A 22,491-nucleotide genomic window follows, 5' to 3' on the forward strand; every position below is an offset into this window, starting at 1 on the left:
AAGCAGTTTTGTAAAATTGATCATTTGTACAATACATAATATGTTTTACATGTATAGGTTTTACATGTAGTAGAATTATACACAGCCTGGTGTCATGACATTCAAGCAATTAGACAAGAGGAATTTCAGTCCCTTGCCCACATTTAAGTTACATAGTAGTTTATGATTAAAAGGCAATATAGTTAAGTCACTGATCACACACTGCTGTGAATCTTTATGTTCCTGGTCTGTGAATATAAAAAAAAATTACCTAGCAGTAGAATGCTGTCACTGACTAGTTTAAATTGAATCTGTTAGACTCAGTTCAGAGTACAGAAAGGTAAACACTGAAGTTTCAAATATTAACTAAAGTTTTAGGATGCAGAAGCTGACCTGCGGACATTATATTAACAGTTAGAAGCCAGTTAGATTCAGTAACTCACCTTGCTGAATTTTAGTTAGTAGCTGACGGCGTGCAAGAATCCTACTCATCCTGTATGGAGAGCGTCTCGTAGTCTGATCAAATCGTAAGTACATCTCTTGGCCCTCAGGTGACATGGAATTCAAATAGTAACAGCCTGAGCCTGAAGTTCTGGACACCTGCCTAAACATCTCTGCCCCTTTAAAAATCACTGCTTTGGTCCCCTGTATGGTTATTCCAGATTCTAATTAGTGAAATGAAAAAAAGAGAGGCAATAAGCCCAAGGAAGCTGGAAAGAGCAAGTGCTTTAAAAAGAAAAAGGAGTGGCAAAAGCTATAACTGTGGATTCCAGCTCCCCTCACATGATCTAAAAGGGCCAATCAGCCAAAGTAAAGACTGTGGAAGTACAAAGTCTGCCTTACAGAGGAAAGTGAAGTCTGTTCAGGCATTTCCAATCCCACACAAGCTGAAGGCAAATACAAATGGCATGCTTCTGAGCTGACTAAGCATTGAAGAGCTGTGATAGGAGAGTTTGAAAAAACAAAACACACCATCTAGGAATACCTATTTTAGCTGCAAAATTCCTTAGCATGCAAAGCTGTGGAAAACTGCATCCTCCTCCACTCTCTGCCACAAAGCTGCCTACTCATTTCTTCAGAAGATGCACATGCTAATTTTCTTAACATCATACCACACAGTTTCCCTAAAAAAAAGAAGTTTAAGGATGGGCTGTCTAATCCAAACAACCACCTAGTACAACCAGCACCAGAGCAAATGAAATCCTTCCAATGAAAACATCATTTAGCAGCATTCACATAGCAGAAGTTAACAGAAATGAAATAATCCCTAAAATTAATGTTACTGAGAAGTAGCTACCAAATGAGGAAAAATGTTTCATCCTATTGGTTCCCCAAACAAGTATTTTTTTGTTTGATACACACATGGGCACATTGTTTTTTAGATATTCTTAAAAACCAGCCATTTGCTTTTGCAAAGCATCACATTCCCTCTGTGTTTAATCACATGGAAGCAGACTGCTGCCATTTGTTGTTAGCATCTGGATAACAAGTCTGAGTAATTCAAAAAATGATATGCCATGTGGTGTATGGAATGGGTTAGCCTGTGTGTCAGTTAATTTTTTATAATGTCTGTAAATATCAATGATTTGGTTCACTACCTACCATAAGGGATAGCTCATGTCTAAAGGAGGAGAATCATTAACATGAATTTTTGTGATCATGACAGTTTCCAGCATGTGCACTGCTAATGCATAGGGAGCAGCTTCACAGAATTGGAAAGCAATTTCATTGAATCACAGAAATTAGAAAGGAAAAGGCCTATAAACAGCTCATTTTGTCCATCCCTCTAAATTTGTTTATTTGCAATTCACCTAACAGCAGGAGGGCTGTGGAAAGCCCCAGATGCTGTAGAACTATTATATTTACACAGCATGAAGTGAAGGCATCTCTGATGTCAGGCATGCAGGTGGGCTCTGGATTACCTGCACATCACACAGTTGATTCTGTACCAGTTTTAAATAGGCCACTATGGAGGCTGTATCTGCACTTACATATTCCTAGTGGTTAAGACCCTCCAAGTATGAGGGGCACAAGGAGGTTAGCTCTCATTCCAGCAACTGTGGATTCTATCGCCTCAACCCCTATATAGCTACTCCCCCATAATAATTACTGAGATTTTTGGGGAAGAGGTAGCATGTGTTGCCACTGAATGAATGTCACCGCAAATTATTCACTAATTCTCATCCTGTACAATAGATTCTAGGAGAGTTTTTGGCATGTTATAATTTATTGATATTTTGTATTTTATTAATGGTTGACTTAGGGTTACCATGCAGGGATAGGAGTTTGAGCAGCTGGGTCCTTGGATTGCCTGGTGCTGGGAACACTACGGACATTCAAACCAGTGTCTTAGAAGTGAAAGACCCCAAGACCATAACCAATACCTGGAGCGGTCTGTACAGTCCAATATTTGCTGCATTCCTTCTCTGTTTTCATGAAGGACCGAGGAACCTTTGGAGAGTCACAGAAAAGACTTGACATTCAATTAGAAAAAAAAATAACACTGGGGAATAGGCCTGGGTATATTTTACTCTTTCACATCCAGAGAAGGGGAACCACTTTTCCTTGTCGTGTGGAGTTCAGAAGAGCAAGAAGGGCTCAGCTGCAGCTGGGTGAGACAGCAATGCTTAGCTCTCCTTTAACTCAGCCAGTTTCCCTAGCTAGGTAGAGTTATGATCCCAGAAACCCTGGATAATATGTGTTCTGAATACTCCTGAATGTCAGCAATATTCATGCTATTTACCCAAAGTGATATCACTGCTAGTTGGAAGAGTTATTGTTTGATTAGTCCATCCCTGCTCTATAGTCTAGTCTGTATTTGTTTTCCCTTTTTATTCTCAGTATGTTTATGTTACATTTATTAAAAAAAATATGAGTTTTCTTTTAGCCACATATTACTTATGCAACTTCACAGATGCTAATCACAGAGCCTTATGAAGCCTACTGGATAAAATCGCTATATATTATATTTCAAAACATGCAGTTCAAATCCCATAGGGATTTTCAGTTTTCATTAAAATGTCAAGAAACTTTTTCCATCAGTGTGATTATAGCTCATTTCTCATTAATTTTCCAAGGACAAAAAAACAGTTTAACAAAAAATTTAAACCATAAAAAACCCCCGCAACAGTTCGGCCCTATGTCAGTGTGTAACAACTAGGAAACAACCTCACTTAGGACTCTGTGATGATGAGCCCAGCTGCACACCTACACAGGGGAGTAAGGAGATATAACAAGCCTCGTCCTTCCCTGTAGGCTACCCACAGCACTAGAACCCGGATGGTAGGGAGAGCAGCTGCCACTTCCCACCTAGGGTTGCCAACTTTTTAATAGCACAAAACCAAACACCTCTGCCCCGTTCCCTTCCCAGAGCCCCTGCCTCTTCTCCAAGGCCCCGCTCCCTCCATCACTCATTCTCCCCCACCCTCACTCGCTGGGGCTGGGGGTTGGGTGTGGGAGGGTATGGGCTCTGGACTGGGGGTGCAGGCTCTAGGTGGGGCCAAAAGTGAGGGGTTCAGGGTGTGGAAAAGGGCTCTGGGCCGGGGGTGTGGGCTCTGGGGTGGGGCCAGGGATGAGGGGTCTCAGGTGTTGAAGGGGGCTCAGGATCAGGGCAAGGGAGGTCGGATGCGGGGTGTAGGGTCCTGGCAGTGCGTACCATGGCTCCTAGAAAGCAGCAGCCAGGTCCCTGCAGCACCTAGGCACATGGGCGTCCATGCACTGCCCTTGCACCCACAGGCTCTGCCCCCGCAGCTCCCATTGGTTGCAGTTCCAGGCCAATGGGAGCTGCGGAACTGGCACTTGGGGTGGGGGCAGCCTAGAGCCTCCCTTGCCACCCATGCACCTAGGGGCACAAGGACCTGGCAGCTACTTCCAGGAGCTGCCCAGAGCTAGGGCAGGCAGGGAGCCTGCCTTAGCCCCCACTGCGCCACCGACCGGACTTTTAACAGCCTGGTCGGTGGTGCTGACCAGAGCTGCCAGGGTCCCTTTTTGACTGGATGTTCTGGTAAAAAAAACAGACGTCTGGCAACCCTACTCAGACTACATTGTATGGTTACAATCCAGTCCTTACACAGTGGTCCAATTAAAGAAGAAAAAGAAATCAGAGTTAGTTGCCCCTCCAGTGTTCTGTTTAGAGCTGCCATATTTCCATTTATGAGCACTAGAAGAGCAAAGCTTGTTCTAACTGTGTGCCATTTAATGTAACTATCAGCTCATGTGTTTATTTTTGAATAAGTACAAAGAGCACCCTGAACCACAGATCCTCTAAGTGAAAGCTACTACATACTAACAATTATATTTCAACGTTAATTAACACCCCAAAGGAAATTCTGTAGACTGATTCTTAAATACACAGTTTAATGAGATTGGACATTTGGTCACAAGTTGAAAACTTCCTGCTGTACTATACAAAGGTTGCATAGTAACCTACAGAACTTCTGCACAGGTATAAAACAGATTTTTGGAAGGCAGCATGATCCAGGGGCTGGGGAACCAGACCTGACCTCTGTTCTGTTCCCAGCTCTGCCACTGGGTCATAGGATGGGTTGCTGAGCTCGCTTTGTCTCAGTTTTCCCATATATACAATGGGGATTTTTTCATAGGAAAACTGAAAATGCAAAACTGAAAAATTTCAGCCAAAACCTGAAATATTTCAATTTGGAAATGCCATGACACTGCCTTGTGGGAATTGTCATTCGGTTGCCTCATGTCTCAGTTCTCCTTATGTGATGAGTGCCACAGCTGGACTACATCGCCCAGGATGAACACTTGGGTTTGGCAATGCTGTAGTTTTTTAGAAAATCATGCGGGAGGCTGGCTTAAACATTTATTTAAGGACAGCATGGTGTTTCTAATGTGCTTATCATCACAGTATCTAAGCATTAATGAATCTGACAAAGCCACATTATGGTTTGCCCCATACTGAAAGATGGGTGTTCTTTGCATGTGTGAATGCATAACTAAAGAGCAGTCATCACCAGCACTGGAAATCTGCCTCCATTTTGTTCAGCACAGGATTCTGTAATGGAGTGAAGAGCACATCACACAATATACTGTAGAAACTCTAAATTATATTTGATTGAAGTCTCCACTTACAATCAGACTTTCTGAGCATACAGTTAGTGTAAGATTATAAATCCGTTCCTGTCCTGTAGCTTGGGCTGGCCTTAGAATGCTGGTGCTTAACGTGAGGCACAATTATAGTATCCCCAGTCTTTTCAGTGTGAGAGAGGAGTATGGTGCCCTAGGTGGGAGAAGTTTTTTTAGCATGGAATTTATGGTTCTTGTACAACAAATGAATAACCATGTGATCTTACTGCTGCAACGTCTTTCCCCCTCAATTATTACTTACATTGAGATGTTATGTCACATCTAAAATTAAATCGTAACTATGATTTCTCTTAATTTTAAAGCACTAATACCATGAGAACCTCATTGTTTCCTTGTCAAATTACCCGCACAGATGTTATTAACATGAAATCATAAAAAGCTGGAAACCCCAAAACTCCACTTTCAAGTCACTGAAGACATGCACACTTTTTCTGTTAGTTTGTTGCTTTTTGTATAGTTCTATTTGTAGTAGGACATTTGAGTTGAGAGATTTTGGTCATATCTAGTACCTGGTACACATCTTATAAGCATCTCTTTTTTAAAATAAAACTACAACCTAGTTTATGAAGCACCAGCAAGCAGCAACCTTTTTCAAATTCAGATCACATTTTTGTGGGAGATAAATGAACCCCTAAAGCATAGCTGCGTTTGTGACTAGTGCTCCCACTTTGATAACCTAGGTGGCTACCTGTTTAAACCTTGACCATGTAAATACTGCATTTACAATCAGAAGCAATTCATTGCTTAATGTTTACTGTTTGAACAGTAGAGTTCCTTTGAGAGCTGAGCTAGGATTAATGCAGGCTGGAGGCTGGTTTATACATGGCAAAAAGCAGTGGGAACCCTGCAGCAGCCAGAAACTTTTTACTCTGCCAGACTGCAGCTTCCAACCTCTTCATAAGGCTGTTCTGTTCCTCCCGCTTTTCTGTGAGTTGAATTTTATTGGGGGTGGTAGGAGGTGAGAGGAATAGTTTATTAAGGATTTCAACACAGCTGAGAGGTAAAGAAGTCACTTCAGTAGAGCATTGCACCAGAGTACGGTCTAACTGGAATGCACAATATTGATGTGTTTTGGAGACAAGGCAACTGCGGTGTAAACTGTCTGATAGTGAGTTTGTAAAATGAATACTGCTATGCGAGGCCTTTTCTCTGCATGAAAATGAGGCTCATAGACACGATTAAGTAACCTCAAATCAACCAAGGAGGCTTCTGAATCGTACAGTACTTCTCATCTCCCCTCCAGTCCTAATATCAGAGGATTATCCATTTGTATTCTAAGAACCTCATGTTTAAAAGCTAATACTGCTATAAAACATATGCCCTGATTAGAAGAACATTAATGCCCTGGCCACACCACAGAAAGGATCTCTAATGCAAGCAAGGAATTTAAATGAGATGAGGACTCAGCCTCGGGGTGATGTGTTTATAGGCTCACCAGGTGGGGGGGGGGGGAAGGCAGGCGGCAGGGGGAGGGAAGAATTGCAACTGCCTGATTTGACTCATTTCATTGGCTCCCTGTCACATGCCCTAAGGCCCGCGAGAGAACAAAAGAAGTTACTCAGCTTATACCAATAAGGGGATATGAAAAGCACCAAGCTTACCAGCCCATACATGTCAAAACCTAGAAATGAGTATATTGCTAGGCCATAAAAGCATAAAGATAATCACTCTGGGCCCCATTGTGGTTTACAGCCATAGCCCATAGCAAGGGGGGATGCAGAGGGAACACTGGCCAACTCCCAACCATGCAGTCTCACAACCACACGTCCTTGTAGTACCCCCAGCATCGTCAGTTAGGTCTGCTGGCTGGTGCATGGAGGTGTGGATTTGCTAGTCCCTGCATACTCCCAGGGGAGCTGGAAGCTGCAATCCCTGCAGTCTAGAGTGTAAAGTTACACAGGCGTTTAAGTGCTTTGCTGAATCAGAATCTAACAACTGAATTAGACATTTTGGGCTGATCCTGTTAAGTGCTGAACACTCTGGCCCTGATAATGATATGTGACAAAGTAGATATACGTGGAGCCCTGGACATTTTGTTTGAAAACCTTTAAAGCTCATATTGCTATAATACTGTTTTTAAAATAAACCTACTGCCACTTACTAGCAAAAGATCATGTGGTGAGAAGTAATTTTTGCCATGAAACCCGTGAACGATATGGAAATAGCCTTTTAAAATAACATTAGTGATTTTAGGGATTAGAGAGTTCCAATAGATTATAAATGGGATACAGCCCTTTCCGCTGCCACCCTGGCTCAAAGGAGGCCCCACTTGGAAGTGAATGAGGATTCACATCATAAATCCCATCATCACTTTGTCCCTAATTGGCACCCTCGTTAACAATATCAGAGAGGTCCAGGATTTAACAACATGAAGACAGAGATAACCTCTGTCTCCTAGACTTGATTATTCCAGGGCGAGGTTTAGTAGAAGTGACGAATAGTACAAAAGCTATTCATTAATATTTGTTTTGATTTACAAGCAAATCCCAATACAAGTTTTTGCAACTCTTGCAAATTCATTTTCCACAAACATTCAAGTGCTCAGCTTTAGTAGTAAATGCTTGTGAAAAATGAGCTGTTAGCTCCAATACTGGCAGAAAGCAAACTTCAGATAGACTAACAACTAACCAACAGTGTGAACTGTGAATCTTTAAATTTACACTACAATATTTAGTACAAAGTCTGTATTGCTCTTATGTTTGTTGCCTAAGTAATCCAACCAGAAAACCAAAACAATACCAGGTGACTTAGGTGACTACAAATAGAGAGTGAATTGTGAATTCTATGGAATTCAACTACAATACCCACCTGCTGAAGAGAAGAAACAGATTGACAGAGCCAGAAGAGTACCCAGAAGTTACCTACTACAGGACAGGCCCAACAAAGAAAATAACAGAACGCCACTAGCCATCATCTTCAGCCCCCAACTAAAACCTCTCCAACGCATCATCAAGGATCTACAACCTATCCTGAAGGATGACACATCACTCTCACAGATCTTGGGAGACAGGCCAGTCCTTGCTTACAGACAGCCCTCCAACCTGAAGCAAATACTCACCAGCAGCCACACACCACACAACAAAAACACTAACCCAGGACCCTATCCTTGCAACAAAGCCCGTTGCCAACTTTGTCCACATATCTATTCAAGGGACACCATCATAGGACCAAATCACATCATCAGCCACACTATCAGAGGCTCGTTCACCTGCACATCAACCAATACGATATATGCCATCGTGTGCCAGCAATGCCCCTCTGCCATGTACATTGGCCAAACTGGACAGTCTCTACATAAAAGAATAAATGGACACAAATCAGACGTCAAGAATAACAACATTCAAAAACCAGTCGGAGAACACTTCAATCTCTTTGGTCACTCGATTACAGACCTAAAAGTGGCAATTCTTCAACAAAAAACTTCAAAAACAGACTCCAACGAGAGACTGCTGAATTGGAATTAATTTACAAACTGGACACCGTTACATTAGGCTTGAATAAAGACTGGGAGTGGATATGTCATTAAACAAAGTAAAACTATTTCCCCATGTTTATTTCCCCCCCTCCCCTCTACTGTTTCTCACACGTTTTTGTCAACTGCTGGAAACGGCCCACCTTGATTATCGCTACAAAAGGTTGATTCCCCCCACCCCCTTGCCGATAATAGCTCACCTTACCTGATCACTCTCGTTACAGTGTGTATGGTAACACCCATTGTTTCATGTACTCTGTGTATATAAAATCTCCCCACTGTATTTTCTACTGCATGCATCCGATTAAGTGAGCTGTAGCTCACGAAAGCTTATGCTCAAATAAATTTGTTAGTCTCTAAGGTGCCACAAGTACTCCTTTTCTTTTTGCAGATACGGACTGACAAGGCTGCTACTCTGAAACATGGAATTCACAAACAATCTACAGACCAAGAATTACTTGCTGAGGAAAAAGAAGAGCAAATAATTCTGAATGAATAAACATTTTGCAAATGGAAAAAGAAGCAAAATAATCAAATACATTATTTGTGCAAGGTTTAAACATGTTGTGCGGGTGGTATTGGGAAGCTTACCTTTAAGCATGTGTTTAAGTCCTGTTGGAGTCAATGGGAGTTAAACATATGCTTAAATGCTTAGTTGAATAGGGTCCTTAAACAGCACTAAGACGGAATGAAATAAATGGATACAATCCCGGATATTAAAGTATGGGTCTACCCTGACAATGACTTTGTAAATATGGTACCATAGGGTTTTGTATTCATTGTGTCTCACTGACCTCTATACCAAATGGGCTCAGTCTGCCAGTAAAAGATGCTCCTTCCCCGCCCCCCGCACCTGTCAGCCATACAGCTTCATCTGCAAGTTAAATTATACCTCCACTTACAACTATGCAACCCCACTCGTTTTGAACCACACCCTCATGAACACCTGTGCCAACCCACTTACATCTAACAGGTGTCACTAGAAGCATAATCTGGAGCCAGTAGGTGGCAGAGGTGTTGCTGAGGGCACATTTGGCCTGTAGGAACTCTGGCCCACACGCACAAAGGTACTTACGCACCTAAGCCCCAGATTCAGTACTGGGTTTACAATGGCGCCAATGGTGCTGTGGCACCAAGCCCACACTCAGAAGGTCCCCGCCCCCCACTCCACCCATACTCTGCCCCGAGGCCCCACCCCTGCTCGGCCTCTTCCCCCTGAGGCCCTGCCTGCACTCTGCCCCAAGGCCCTATCTGCCGCTCACTCCTCTCCACCCTCTCCCACCGTGTGAATGGCGGGAATGGTCTCGGGGGAAGAGGCTGAGCAGGGGTGGGGCCTCAGGGTGGAGCACAGATGGAGCGGAGGGCAGGGCCACGATCCAGGTGCTGCAGCACACAAAATATTAATCTGGTTCTGCCCAGATTTAGGTGCCTAAATCCAGTTTTTAGGCCCCACTGAGAGCCGCAAGACTCCTGTTCAGCTGCTGCCTATCCCTGTAGTCACCTAAATTCACTCAATGCCTAAGTTTGTGCAGTAAAAGTTCCCTAGGTGCCTAGTTTACTGCCTCTGGGCATATGCACATCTGCCTCCCTCTAGGTTCCTGGGCACCTATCTCCTGCCTAAATCCCAGAGTAATCCACAAACCAGGGGATGACAGGCATTCTTCCATCTAACTTGCATGTGGACCTGATCCAGTAAGCGTGCTCAGAGACCACCTAACTCCACACAAAACAGTTAGTCTATAATATCAACACGATTACTGTTAGCAACCAAACTTATAATCTCATTAAAAAAAAAGATATCGTTTGCTTGACAGAAACTATTTTCTGTAAAGACATATTGATTGGCATTATGTTACCTTCCATTAATTCTTTATTGAGTCCCATATCAGCCACTCCATTATCTTGCCTGGAATCAAGGTCCAGGAATTCCCAGGGTCACCCTGTTTACTCTTTTAAAAATATTGGCACAACATTAGCTTTCTTCCAGACTCCAGTTTTCCCTTATTGAAAATCAACATTAATGTCCAATGAGCTCCTCAGCCAACTGATTTAAAACTCTTGGATGCAAGTTATCTGGACCTGATGATTTAAAGATGTGCAACATCCTCCTGAGATTTTAACGTCCTCCTGAGATTACTAGTGGAATGAAAAGAATATTATTGTGTGATATGACACATCATCTGTTTTTCCCCAACTACATACAGAAATATTTATTGAACACTCCCACCTTCTCTGCATTAATATAAACAATTCCACATTTTCATCTTGTAGTAGACCAATACCATTGTTAGGAGAGTGACAATCACTACATAGCCTAGTCATTGGAGCACTCACTTCAGAGGTGGCAGATCTCAACATGCAGAGGGGGGACTTGAACCAGGAGTCTCCCGTAGCCTGGGTCAGTAACCCAATCACTGGGTAAAGGTTATAAAGGAGGGCTTTCTCTTGCCCCACCATGACTGTTTTGTGTGGAGTTAGGTAGCCTCTGAGTAAGCCTACCAGATTGGGCGGCACATGCAATTTAGGAAGAAGAGTACCCATCTTCTCCCACTTAGTTGATCACAAGCAAAGATAGGTGCCTAAGTCCAGGCTGCAGCAAGCCACCTATCTCTGTAAGGGGGGCAGGGCTTAGGTCACCTCCTCTCGTTGGCATCTCCCATTGGCTAGCTTAAGTGGCTCCCTGCCTAGGGTGTTGCATTTTGTGAATCGCATTCTAAGGAATCTATCTCTACTCATTTGTTGTGGAGGGAGCGTAGGTGCCCAGCTCAGGCTTTGTAGATCACAGTGTTCTTCTTGTGATTCTCTATGCCCTTAAAAGTTAGATATCATAACACTGAGCGTTGCAAAGTCCCTTTGTGGATCCGGTCCTTTGTTACTGATGTGAAAGATGCCCAGAGTACGTTGGAAGAAGCGGCAGTTGGAAAAAAATTTCTCCTTGCAATTTGAGCTACACTTTCTAGCTCCTGTAGCCCAGTTCAGGACTGCCTGGACAGAGAACAGGGAATGCCTACATTTCCTGGGACTGAGTGGAGCCCAAATTGGAGGAGCATGGAGGCTCCCTTTCTGATGTCTCTCTACTATTCTGCATGAAGTGTGACTAGCTTAGCTGATTCTGCTGCCAAATTCCCACCTTGGCCCCAACCTTCACTTGAGGAGCCAAGGCTGAGGAAGTGTTGGGCTGAAGGCACAGAGAGGACTCAGAAAGGGCTTGGAGTCAGGCTGGTGGATGCATATCATACCTTCCCAAGAGCCTCAGAAAAGACACTGAAATGTTGGTGTGGGTGGCATTGCTGTTTTCTGGCCCATGCTGGGAAGCCAATTCATCTTTTTCAGGCTGCTGTTCCAGGGCTCAATGTCTTCAGCTTTCTTATTACACTAGCATGATTTGGATAGGAAAAAAAATGCCAACACTGTTGCTGAGAGGACTTGGGAGGAATAATGAAATATGTTAGCTTTAAGGGTGATCATTGTTTCCCAAAACTTTCCTCATTTACAATTAAAGGGAGTTTGATCTACAAGCTATTTTCCCACTCAGTTCTTAGTGCTGATTATTTTTGTAGTTAAACTGTGTTGATTTACAAATTTTACACATGCAGCTAATGGCAAAAAATAATCAAGAGAGAAGAGTTCCATTATAAAACAATGAATTATATTAAAGCAATGATGTCACGTAATCAAAACATCCATAAACAGAAACTGTAGTAAAAAAAACACAAGTAAGGGAAAGCATCTGGCATGCTGCATCTTTGCACTATTTGCAGTAGCTAAATCTGGACTCAATTAATGACCTGTGTGTTTTCCAAACTTTCAATAAAATGCCTTGACAAAAAGTTAATCTGTCTCAGGAGACTGTCCTATTTCCTCCCATATGTTGCCTGATCCGGCCCAGCACTAAACCTCTCCCTGTTTTAAGGAACTTAACAACTGCACCAACTGATCCTTTCCATAAAAGGGGCGATAATTGTTCCAAACCTCAGCGTCACAAAGCTTGCTAAAGAGAAAGCAACACAAAGAGTGTTATGGCGAGAGCTCTTCATACAAGGCACTATGGTGACCTAGAATCCAGAGATTTAAAACAGTGGATTTCGGTATCTCATCTAGAATTCACTCCAGCCATTTTATAATCCCTCTCAGTTTGGTACCTTCTGTGCAACACTACCACACCAGGATTAATGCACACTCTTCTGCTTGATTCATAGATAGAAAGGTCAGAAGAGACCATTATGATTATCTAGTCTGACCTCCTGCAAAATGCAGACCACAGAATCTCACCAGCCACTCCTGCAATAAACCTCTCACCTATGTCTGAGCTACTGAAGTCCTCAAATCATGGTTTAAAGACTTCAAGGAGCAGAGAATCCTCCAGCAAGTGACCCATGCCTCATGCTACAGAGGAAGGCAAAAAACCTCCAGGGCCTCTTTCAATCTGCCCTGGAGGAAAATTCCTTCCCGACCCCAAATATGGAGATCAGCTGAACCCTGAGCATGTGGATAAGATTCACCAGCCAGATACCGAGGAAAGAATTCTCTGTAGTAACTCAGATCCCACCCCATCTAACATCCCATCACAGGCCATTGGGCCTATTTACCATGAATATTTAAAGATCAACTAATTGCCAAAATCATGTTATCCCATCATATCATCTCCATAAACTTATCGAGTTTAATCTTAAAGCCAGATAGATCTTTTGCCCCCACTCCTTCCCTGCAAGGGCTATTCCAAAACTATTCCAAGGCTATTCCAAAACTTCACTCCTCTGATGGTTAGAAATCTTCGTCTAATTTCAAGTCTAAACTTCCTGATGACAAGTTTATATCCATTTGTTCTTGTGTCCACATTGGTACGGAGCTTAAATAATTCCTCTCCCTATCTGGTATTTATCCCTCTGATATATTTATAGAGAGCAATCATATCTCCCCTCAACCTTCTTTTGGTTAGGTTAAACAAGCCAAGCTCCTTGAGTCTCCTTTCATAAAACCAGTTTTCCATTCCTCAGATCATCCTAGTAGCCCTTCTCTGTACCTGTTCCAGTTTGAATTCATCCTTCTTAAACATGGGAGACCAGAACTGCACACAGTATTCCAGGTGAGGTCTCACCAGTGCCTTGTATATTGGTACTAACACCTCCTTATCTTTACTGGAAGTACCTTGCCTGATGCATCTCAAGACCGCATTAGCTTTTTTCATGGCCATATCACATTGGCAGCTCATAGTCATCCTGTGATCAACCAATACTCCAAGGTCCTTCTCCTCCTCCGTTATTTCTAATTGATGCGTCCCCAGCTTATAACTAAAATTCTTCTTATTAATCCCTAAATGCATGACCTTACACTTCTCACTATTAAATTTCATCCTATTACTATTACTCCAGTTTACAAGGTCATCCAGATCTTCCTGTATGATATCCCGGTCCTTCTCTGAATTGGCAATACCTCCCAGCTTTATATCATCCGCAAACTTTATTAGCACACGCACACTTTTTGTGCTGAGGTCAGTAACACTTGCCCTGCTATCCTTGCTGTTTAGGATGCTTATGAAAAACACAGCTTAGACCCTCTTTTTTGTAATTATACATTTTACATATTTCTATCAAACAAAATGGATGCCCCAGACTCAATTTTACTTAGTGTACTATTTTTCTAACCTAGATTCCAGCATTCCTTTTATTTCTATTTAAATCAAATCAGAATGCTGAGATCAAGGGGGACTTGAGACAGGGTCTCCTACCTCCCAGGTGGGTGCCCTAACCACTAGACTACAAAATTATTCACACACATATGTTCACTTGCTCTTTATTTATTTATCCAGAATGCAACAGCTTTGACAGGAGAGACTGAAGGAGCTTCCCAGCTATCCCACAGCTCAGTGATTGGTGCATGCATCTGAGGATTTGAACAGGGGTCTCCTTCTTTCTCCCCATCAAGCAGAAAGGGAGGGAATTGAATGTGGGTTTCCTACACCCTGGTGAGTACTTATAACATTCAGCTCAGTTGGGTAAAGATAGGCTCCTCCTCCACCACCCACTTTGTATGGAGTGAGGCAGGCTTCTAACTCATTCCTTCAAGAAACTACATAGGCACCAAGGCCAGGAGAAACAACGAGGAGTATAGCACCTTAAGAGAGGGGTTGCTCTTCATGGACCAACCCCTAAATGACCTCCTGAGCTCCCTTCCAACCCTGATATTCTATGATTCTATGACCACTATCAGAGCTAGCTACCTATCTCTGAGAACAGGATGGACTTATCGCAACAGCATCTCGCATTGGGTAGCTGAGGCAGGGTGCTGCCTAGCATGCTGGCTTTTGTGGATCACATTCTAAGGAGCCTCCCTCCCCCCATTCATTGTATAGGACCCGAGGTACCTGTCTTAGGCTTTGTGGATCGCTGTGTTGTTCCTGTGATTTACTAGGCACCTAAAAATTAAGTGCCATGACACTCAGTGTTGCAATGCCTAAGTCCTTCATGGAGTCAACCCTTAGGCACATGTTTAAACAAGTGTTTAAGTGCTTTGCTTAACTGGAGCCATAATCAAGTTATCAACTTTGTATTGAAATAAAAGCATTTGCCCACACTAATGAGCCAGTAATTATGGGGAGGGACAGTAGCTACCAAAATATTCATTTGCAAAATTAACGTAAAGCTATTTGCTCCTGTTCTTTTATGAAACCAAAGCTTCCTTACCTTCAGAAGTGATACTGCGAAGCAACCCAGGCTGATAAACTACCATTCTTCTAAAAGAATCCAGAATATCTCTATTAACTTTAATGAAAATATAGAGTAACTCCACTGATGTAACTGACAGCACAATTTGGCCCAACATTTCTAACTGCTGAAGGAGATTTTAATGCTTTTTGTAGGAAAGAAAGTGGGCAAAAAACAGAACATGCCAACTTGAGTTGCCAATTTTCTAATTTTTCAAAATCAGACACTACAGGCCCAACCATTGCTCACTGCTATCCCCTCCCCTGGGACTCATCTGCTACCTGCAGAGCTGGGCTGGGAGGAACTGATGCAGAGCCTGCCTGCCTGTCCTATTGGGGCATGGTGGGGCAGAGCGGAGTGTCAGTTCCTGGAGAGAGAGAGAGGCCGGGAGCCATCCGGGCACAGCAGAGCAGAGGGTGGAGGTCAGTCCGTGGAGCGAGGGGTCGGAGAGAGTCAGGGCCCCAGGAGGTTGATAAGGTGTGACAGGTGGTCATGGGTGGCAAGCCCGGCCACTGGCCCCACTCCTCAAACGCCACATGCTGTCAGGATCCCATTCCCAGGCAGTGCCAGTACCTACCTCTGCGCCAGAGCCTGGAGCCAATTCCTCAGATTAAGTTTCTCTCCACCAGCTGAGCTCCTTCACCAGCAGCTACTCTTCCCACCCTCACAGTGGTGAAGGTGGATTGCGGTTACTGTGGTAACCAGATTTTGGGGTCCAGTCAGCAGCACTGACAAGAGACTGCACAGGTCCCTTTTCGACCAGACTTTCCAGTTAAAAACTGGACATCTGGCACCCCTAATGGCAATGCTGACACCAACATGTGGCAGAAACAGAAAAGCTTCAGAGAAGGACAATACAAATGATCAGAGACATGGCAAAACTTCTGTCTGAGGAGAGATAGAAAAGACTGACTGTGTACTTAGAGAGGAGTTTTAAGATTTTCAAAGCTGACTACAGGCTTTGGTCATACAAATCCCTTTCATTTCAAAGGGAGCGGGGAGGCTTGATCCCTTGCATGGCTTTGAAAAGCTCAACTGAGACAAATAAGAGAGGATTTGATAGAGGTAGATAAAATAATGAAGTGCTTAGAGAAGAAAAATTGCGTGCTCCCATTAACCTCCTGATACAAGAACAAGATGGCATTCAATTAATTTGAAAGACTACACATTTAAGCCAGATAAAAGAAAATACTTTGTGCCTCCCATTGGTTTTGCCATAGGAAGACACAGTACAAGCCATGAATTCTATTATCACAAAGCAGCCCTTTTCCCATCAGTTTTCTCATCATTCCCATGAATTCCTCTAGCACCTTCCATTATGGTCTAATTTTATTCTGTGTCAGCTGCTTTATACAGTTATTCTGAGCCTGTGTGCTCACTTTCTCTAAACAGTGATTTCTACAGATGGAGATTATTTAGTGTCTGGAGGAAAAAAGTGAAACCAGCTGTTGTGGAAAGTGCTCACTTCATTACATCTACAAACACCCTCTGCTGCTGTCTGTTCTCAATTCAAAAACTTTATTGTGGAAAGCAGGCCTGATTATATACTTATCAGGGCATTGCTTCTTGAGCTGCGAATGGATATCATCATATCTTCAACTCAGATTATTTTAAAGTCACACTTTCATGCTTTGTACCTGATGAAGGAAATTCCGTGTTTGTTTCTGAAGTAGCATTTGCAATTTAGGGTTGCTGCAGAACATTTGCTAAAAATGGTGTGAATAGTTCACAGACTTGTCAGCATCCATCTGTTTGAGTGCAATCCCAGCTGTAGCCTTTCCAAAGGCCTAAACAACACAAGCTTCTGCCTTATTAAAAATCCAATAGCTGAACTCTCACTCTAGAACTGGTTTATTTATGTAAGACTGTAAAATCTGTTTTATGATTAATTAAAGAAAACATTTAAGACTAACAAATCAGTGAGGCATAGATTACATATTCTGAACCATATGCTCCTCTTTAGTAGTAAAATGGTGCAGAGAAGGCTGAGAGCCTCAAAGAATTTACTACACAATTATTCTGGATAAGTTAATATAGATCATGCCATCCAGACTGGGAGGGGTGGCGGTAACTGTAGTAATCAGTGGGCATGTGAGTCACATTGAAAGGATATATTTAAAAAAAAAATCAGCTTCATGCCCCTGCATATAGTAGACTCTACAGTAAAGGGCCATAGCACATGCAACAGACTTCTCGGAGTCCCGGGCAACTTAAGATGAAGCTTTCACAACCCCGCTATTTGCCCTGGATGCTTAGGCACCCTCTGAAACTTATATTTTGCTGTACTGAAGTGTGATTTCTGTCAACAAGAAGTTTATACTACTCAGGGCCACATTAACTTGCTGTCATTTTTCTAGAGTAATGTAAGGATTGCATACTCAGAACTCCCACAGAGTTAATTAAACACTGAAGTGAGTGGGAGTTTTAACTGAGTAAGAGCGGCAGACCTGGGCCCTCGCTTTGGTACCCCATAGTAGCACTTATAACAATCCAAATATAAATTATGCACCATTGTGGAGCTGGCAGAACTTCTCTGTGAGATCATCTCTTTTTTTTTTTTTGTCCTAAATTGTTACGGCAGCAGGCTAAGTACAAACCCATAACATCCAGATAATGCCAAGCATAGACTCGATTAAAGTGGACTATAATTCCAAAATGTATCACACATTTGAGTTCGGTTCCATTGCTGAACATATTTTCCTCATACATTCTTCTTACAGCAAGGCTAATCATCCAGGCTTGAGTGGGTGGTAATAGGTATCATGTGCACCGTGTGCTACCCAGGTGGGGTGAGTTTGATTTCTGTTTATATCCTTCATAGATTTATGATAACTTTATACACTGTTATATTTACTGCAGGCATATTTGGTTCTAGAGTACCTTTTCCTTGACTGAAAACAGAGTATGAGGCTCTCAGAGGGTGGTTGACTACAGTAAATGAAGCCAGTCCAGCATCCCTGTGCCAGAACAGGTGTTCCCAGTTTGGCCAGTTAACCAGATGGGGCAGTGACTGGTGCTATAAAGGACCAGAGAGATTCTAAAAGAGAGAAACGCACAGACACTGACACCCACGGAGAACTGGTGAATTGGAGAGACCAAGTGAGTCAGGGTAGTGGGTGAAAGTCAGTTAGTAACAGAGCAGGGGAGTGTGCCTGGGAAGTCAAGGGATTGGGGATGATCTTCAGGGAAAGCTGCACAGAGTAGAAAACTCTCTGCAGGCCCTCCCTGGAAAGAGGGAGGAATTATCATCAGGAAGCCAGAGGTGGGACTGTCCTGCTAACTTTCAAGAGCCAAAGTCAGTACTGGGCGGGAGGCTGAAAAAGGCTGAGGGCTAGGAAGCCCAGAGGAGGGGCTAGCCAGCTATCCTTCTTGAGCCAGGGAGCCATGGCCAGAGAAGACTGGCGAGGGCTGTAGGCTGAGTGCAGCAGAGAGAAAGCAGAACCCAGAAAGTCAGAGAGAACTGAAAGCTAAAAATGCAATGTAAGGAACGTCATGGGAGCTCTATTGGAGAAGTGGGGTTGAACTTCTTGGGAAAGGAAAAGCCTATAACCTAAACCAAAATGGAAGCAGACTGCGTGCATGTAAAATTAAAAAGGTTGTACAAGAATTTTTACACTAAGGGCTGTAGGAAAGCCGACAGCTGTGGAGGAGCACAAGGTTCAGACAGACATATCCGCTGGGGAGAATTTATTAAAGGGGATACTCTATATCCCGGTAAAAGGATAGAAATTGATAAAGTACAGATAGCACTGAAAAACAGTCAAACAAAAAAGAGTCCCATTCAGTCACATCACACGAAGGCAGACAGCTAAATATTGACAAATTTTGTAAGCGCTTGTATACAAATGTAAGAAGTCAAAATAGTAAGATGGGTGAACTTGAATGCCCGATATTAAATGAGGATATTGATATAACAGGCATCACAGAAACTTGATGGAACAATGACAATCAATGGGACATTATAATAGCAGGGTACAAAATATACAGGAATGACACAGTGGGTCATCCTGGTGTGAGTCGCACGATAATGTGAAAGACAGCATAAAGTCAAATATAGTAAAAATCTTAAATGAATCTAACAGTACTACAGAATCTCTATGGACAGAAATTCCATACTTGATTAATGAGTCTAGCACAGGAGTGGGCAAACTACGGCCCGTGGGCTGGATCCAGCCCACCAAACATTTTAATCCAGCCCTCGGGCTCCCCTTGGGAGCAGGGTCTGGGGCTTGCCCCACTCCGACACTCCAGCCAGGGAGCAGGATCTTACCTCAAGCGGCTCCCGGAAGCAGCAGCATGTCCCTTTTCTGGCTCCTATATGGAAGTGCGGCCAGGCGGCTCTGCACACCGCCCCATTTGCAGGCACCGCCCCCACAGCTCCCATTGGTCAGGAACCACAGCCAGTGGGAGCTGCAGGGGCGGTGCCTGCAGATGGGGCAGTGTGCAGGGCCGCCTGGCCGCACCTCCACATAGGAGCCGGAGAAGGGACATGCTGCTGCTTCCAGGAGCCGCTTGAGGTAAGAGCCTGCACCCCTGAGCCTCTCCCCATGCCCCAACCCCCTGCCCCAGCCCTGATCCCCCTTCTGCCCTCTGAACCCCTTGATCCCAGCCTGGAGCACCCTCCTGCACCCCAAACCCCTCATCCCCAGCCCTACCTCAGAGCCCACATCCCCAGCCAGAGCCCTCAGTCCCCCACACCCCATTCCCCTGCCAGAGCCCAGAGCCCCATCTTGCATCCTGAACTCCTCATTTCCGGCCCCACCCCGGAATCCGCACCCCCAACCAGAGCCTTCACCCCCTCCCGCACCCTAACCCCAATTTTGTGAGCATTCATGGCCCGACATACAATTTCAATTCCCAGATGTGGCCCTTGGGCCAAAAAGTTTGCCCACCCCGGTCTAGCAGTAGGAATATACTACAGACCACTTGCCAGTATGGTGACAATGATTGTGAAATATGAGGGAGATTTGAGAGGCTACAAAAAAACCCAGAAAACCCAGTATTTCAACTACCACCATATTGACTGGGAACACATCACCTCAAGATGGGTGCAGAGATAAAATTTCTGGACACCATTAATGACTGCTTCTTGGAGCAGCTAGTTTTATAATACACCAGGGGAGAAGCAATTCTTGATTTAGTTCTAAGAGGCACCCAGGATCTGGTCCAAAAGGTGACTGTAGCTGAACCATTCAGTAACAGCAACCATAATGTAATTAAATTTAACAACCTTGCAGGGGAGAAAATACAGAAGAAACCCACCACAGTTGTATTTAACTTCAAAAAGGGGAACAATACAAAAATGAGAAAGCTAGTTAAATGGAAATTAAAAGGAACAGTCGCAAAAGTGAAATGCCTGCAAGCTGCATGGAAACTTTTTTAAAATGCCATAATAGGGATACCGCAAATTTAAAGAAAAAGAGTAAGATGACCAAAACAATGTCACCATGGCTAACTAACAGAATGAGACCATTAGAGACAAAAAGAAATTCTTTAAAAATGGGAAATAAAATCCTATTGAGGAATATAAAAGGAACAAACTCTAACAAGTCAACCATAAAAGTATAATTAGGGAGGCCAAAAAGAATTTCAAGAGCAACTAGCAAAAGACAACTATCAGCAAAAAAATTTTTTTAAGTGCATCAGAAGCATGAAGCCTGACAAGCACTCAGTGGGGCCACAGGATGATTGAGATGCTAAAGGAGCACTCAAGGAAGTCAAGGCCATTGCAGAGAAACAAAATGAATTCTTTGCATCGTTCTTCACTGCACAGGATGTGAGGGAGAACCTCTTTCTTTAAGTGACAAATTGGAAGAACTGTCCCAGATTGAGGTGTCAGAGGAGGTTTTAGAACATGTTGATCAATGTCACTAGGATGAGATGGTATTTACCCAAGAGTGCTGAAGGAACTCAAATATGAAATTGCAAACTACTAACTGTTTTATGTAACCAATTCCTTAAATCAGTCTCTGTACCAGATAACTGGCGGATAGCTAATGTGATGATTTTTTTAAAAGGCTCCAGAGGCGATCCTGGCCATTATAGGCCAGTAAGCCTAACTTCAATACTATGCAAATTGGTTTAAACTATAGTAAAGAAGAGAATTATCAGACACATAGATGAACATAATATTAGTCAACATAGCTTCTGTAAAGGGAAATCATGCCTTGCCAGTCTATTAGAATTCTTTGAGAGGATCAGCAAACATGGACAAGGGTGATCCAGTGGATATATTATACTAGGACTTTCAGAAAACCTTTTAGAAGATCACTCACGAAAGGCTCTTAAGCAAAGTAAGCACTCATGGAGTAAAAGGGGAGGTCCTCATGGATCAGTAAAAGACAGGAAACAATGGTTAGAAATAAATGGTCAGTTTTCATAATGAAGAGGTAAATGACGGGATCTCTCAAGGATCTGTACTAAGACCGGTGCTGTTCAACATATTCATACATGATTGGGAAAGAGGGGTCAACAGTGAGGTGATAGAGTTTGCAGACTATACAAAAGTCACGAAAGATAGTTAACATCAAAGCAGACAGAGTTTCAAAGGGATCTCACAAAATTGGGTGACTGGGCAACAAAATGGCAGATGAAATTCAGTGTTGATAAATGCAAAGTAATGCACATTGAAAAACAATCTCAACTATGCATACAAAATGATGGGGTCTAAATTAGCTGATACAACTCAAGTAAGAGATCTTGGAGATATCATGAATATTCTCCAAAAACCATCTGCTTAGTGGGCAGCGGCAGTTAAAAAAGCTAATAGAATGTTAGGAACCATTAGGAAGGAATACATAATCATATAGTACATATAATAATGTCACTATATAAATTCATAGTATGCCCACACCTTGAATATTGCATGCAGATCTGGTTACCCCATCTCAAAAAAGATATATTAGAATTAGAAAAAGTACAGAGAAGGGCAACAAAAATTATTAGGGATATGGAACAGCTTCCTTCTCTGTACCTGTTCCAGTTTGAATTCATCCTTCTTAAACATGGGAGACCAGAACTGCACACAGTATTCCAGGTGAGGTCTCACCAGTGCCTTGTATAATGGTACTAACACCTCCTTATCTCTACTGGAAGTACCTCGCCTGATGCATCTCAAGACCGCATTAGCTTTTTTCATGGCCATATCACATTGGCAGCTCATAGTCATCCTGTGATCAACCAATACTCCAAGGTCCTTCTCCTCCTCCGTTATTTCTAATTGATGCG

General features: G+C 43.1%; 1 protein-coding gene across 3 annotated transcripts in view; it reads right to left on the bottom strand.

Annotated features, from left to right (window-relative positions):
• The window catches only part of STARD13 (StAR related lipid transfer domain containing 13), a 475,243-nt gene that overhangs the window by 172,822 nt on the left and 279,930 nt on the right, over nucleotides 1–22,491 (bottom strand). The window contains exon 1 of one of the 3 annotated variants that reach the window (XM_084616652.1): nucleotides 423–687. The exons of the other annotated variants lie outside the window; for them this stretch is intronic. Within the exon in view, the coding sequence (XP_084472778.1) occupies nucleotides 423–591 (169 nt within the window). The 5' untranslated portion in view covers nucleotides 592–687. Of the gene's footprint in view, nucleotides 1–422; nucleotides 688–22,491 lie in introns of those variants that run through there. 3 annotated transcript variants of the gene reach the window in all.

Source organism: Lepidochelys olivacea, assembly GCF_965140295.1.
Source record: "Lepidochelys olivacea isolate rLepOli2 genome assembly, chromosome: 1".
NCBI classification, from domain to species: Eukaryota; Metazoa; Chordata; order Testudines; family Cheloniidae; genus Lepidochelys; species Lepidochelys olivacea.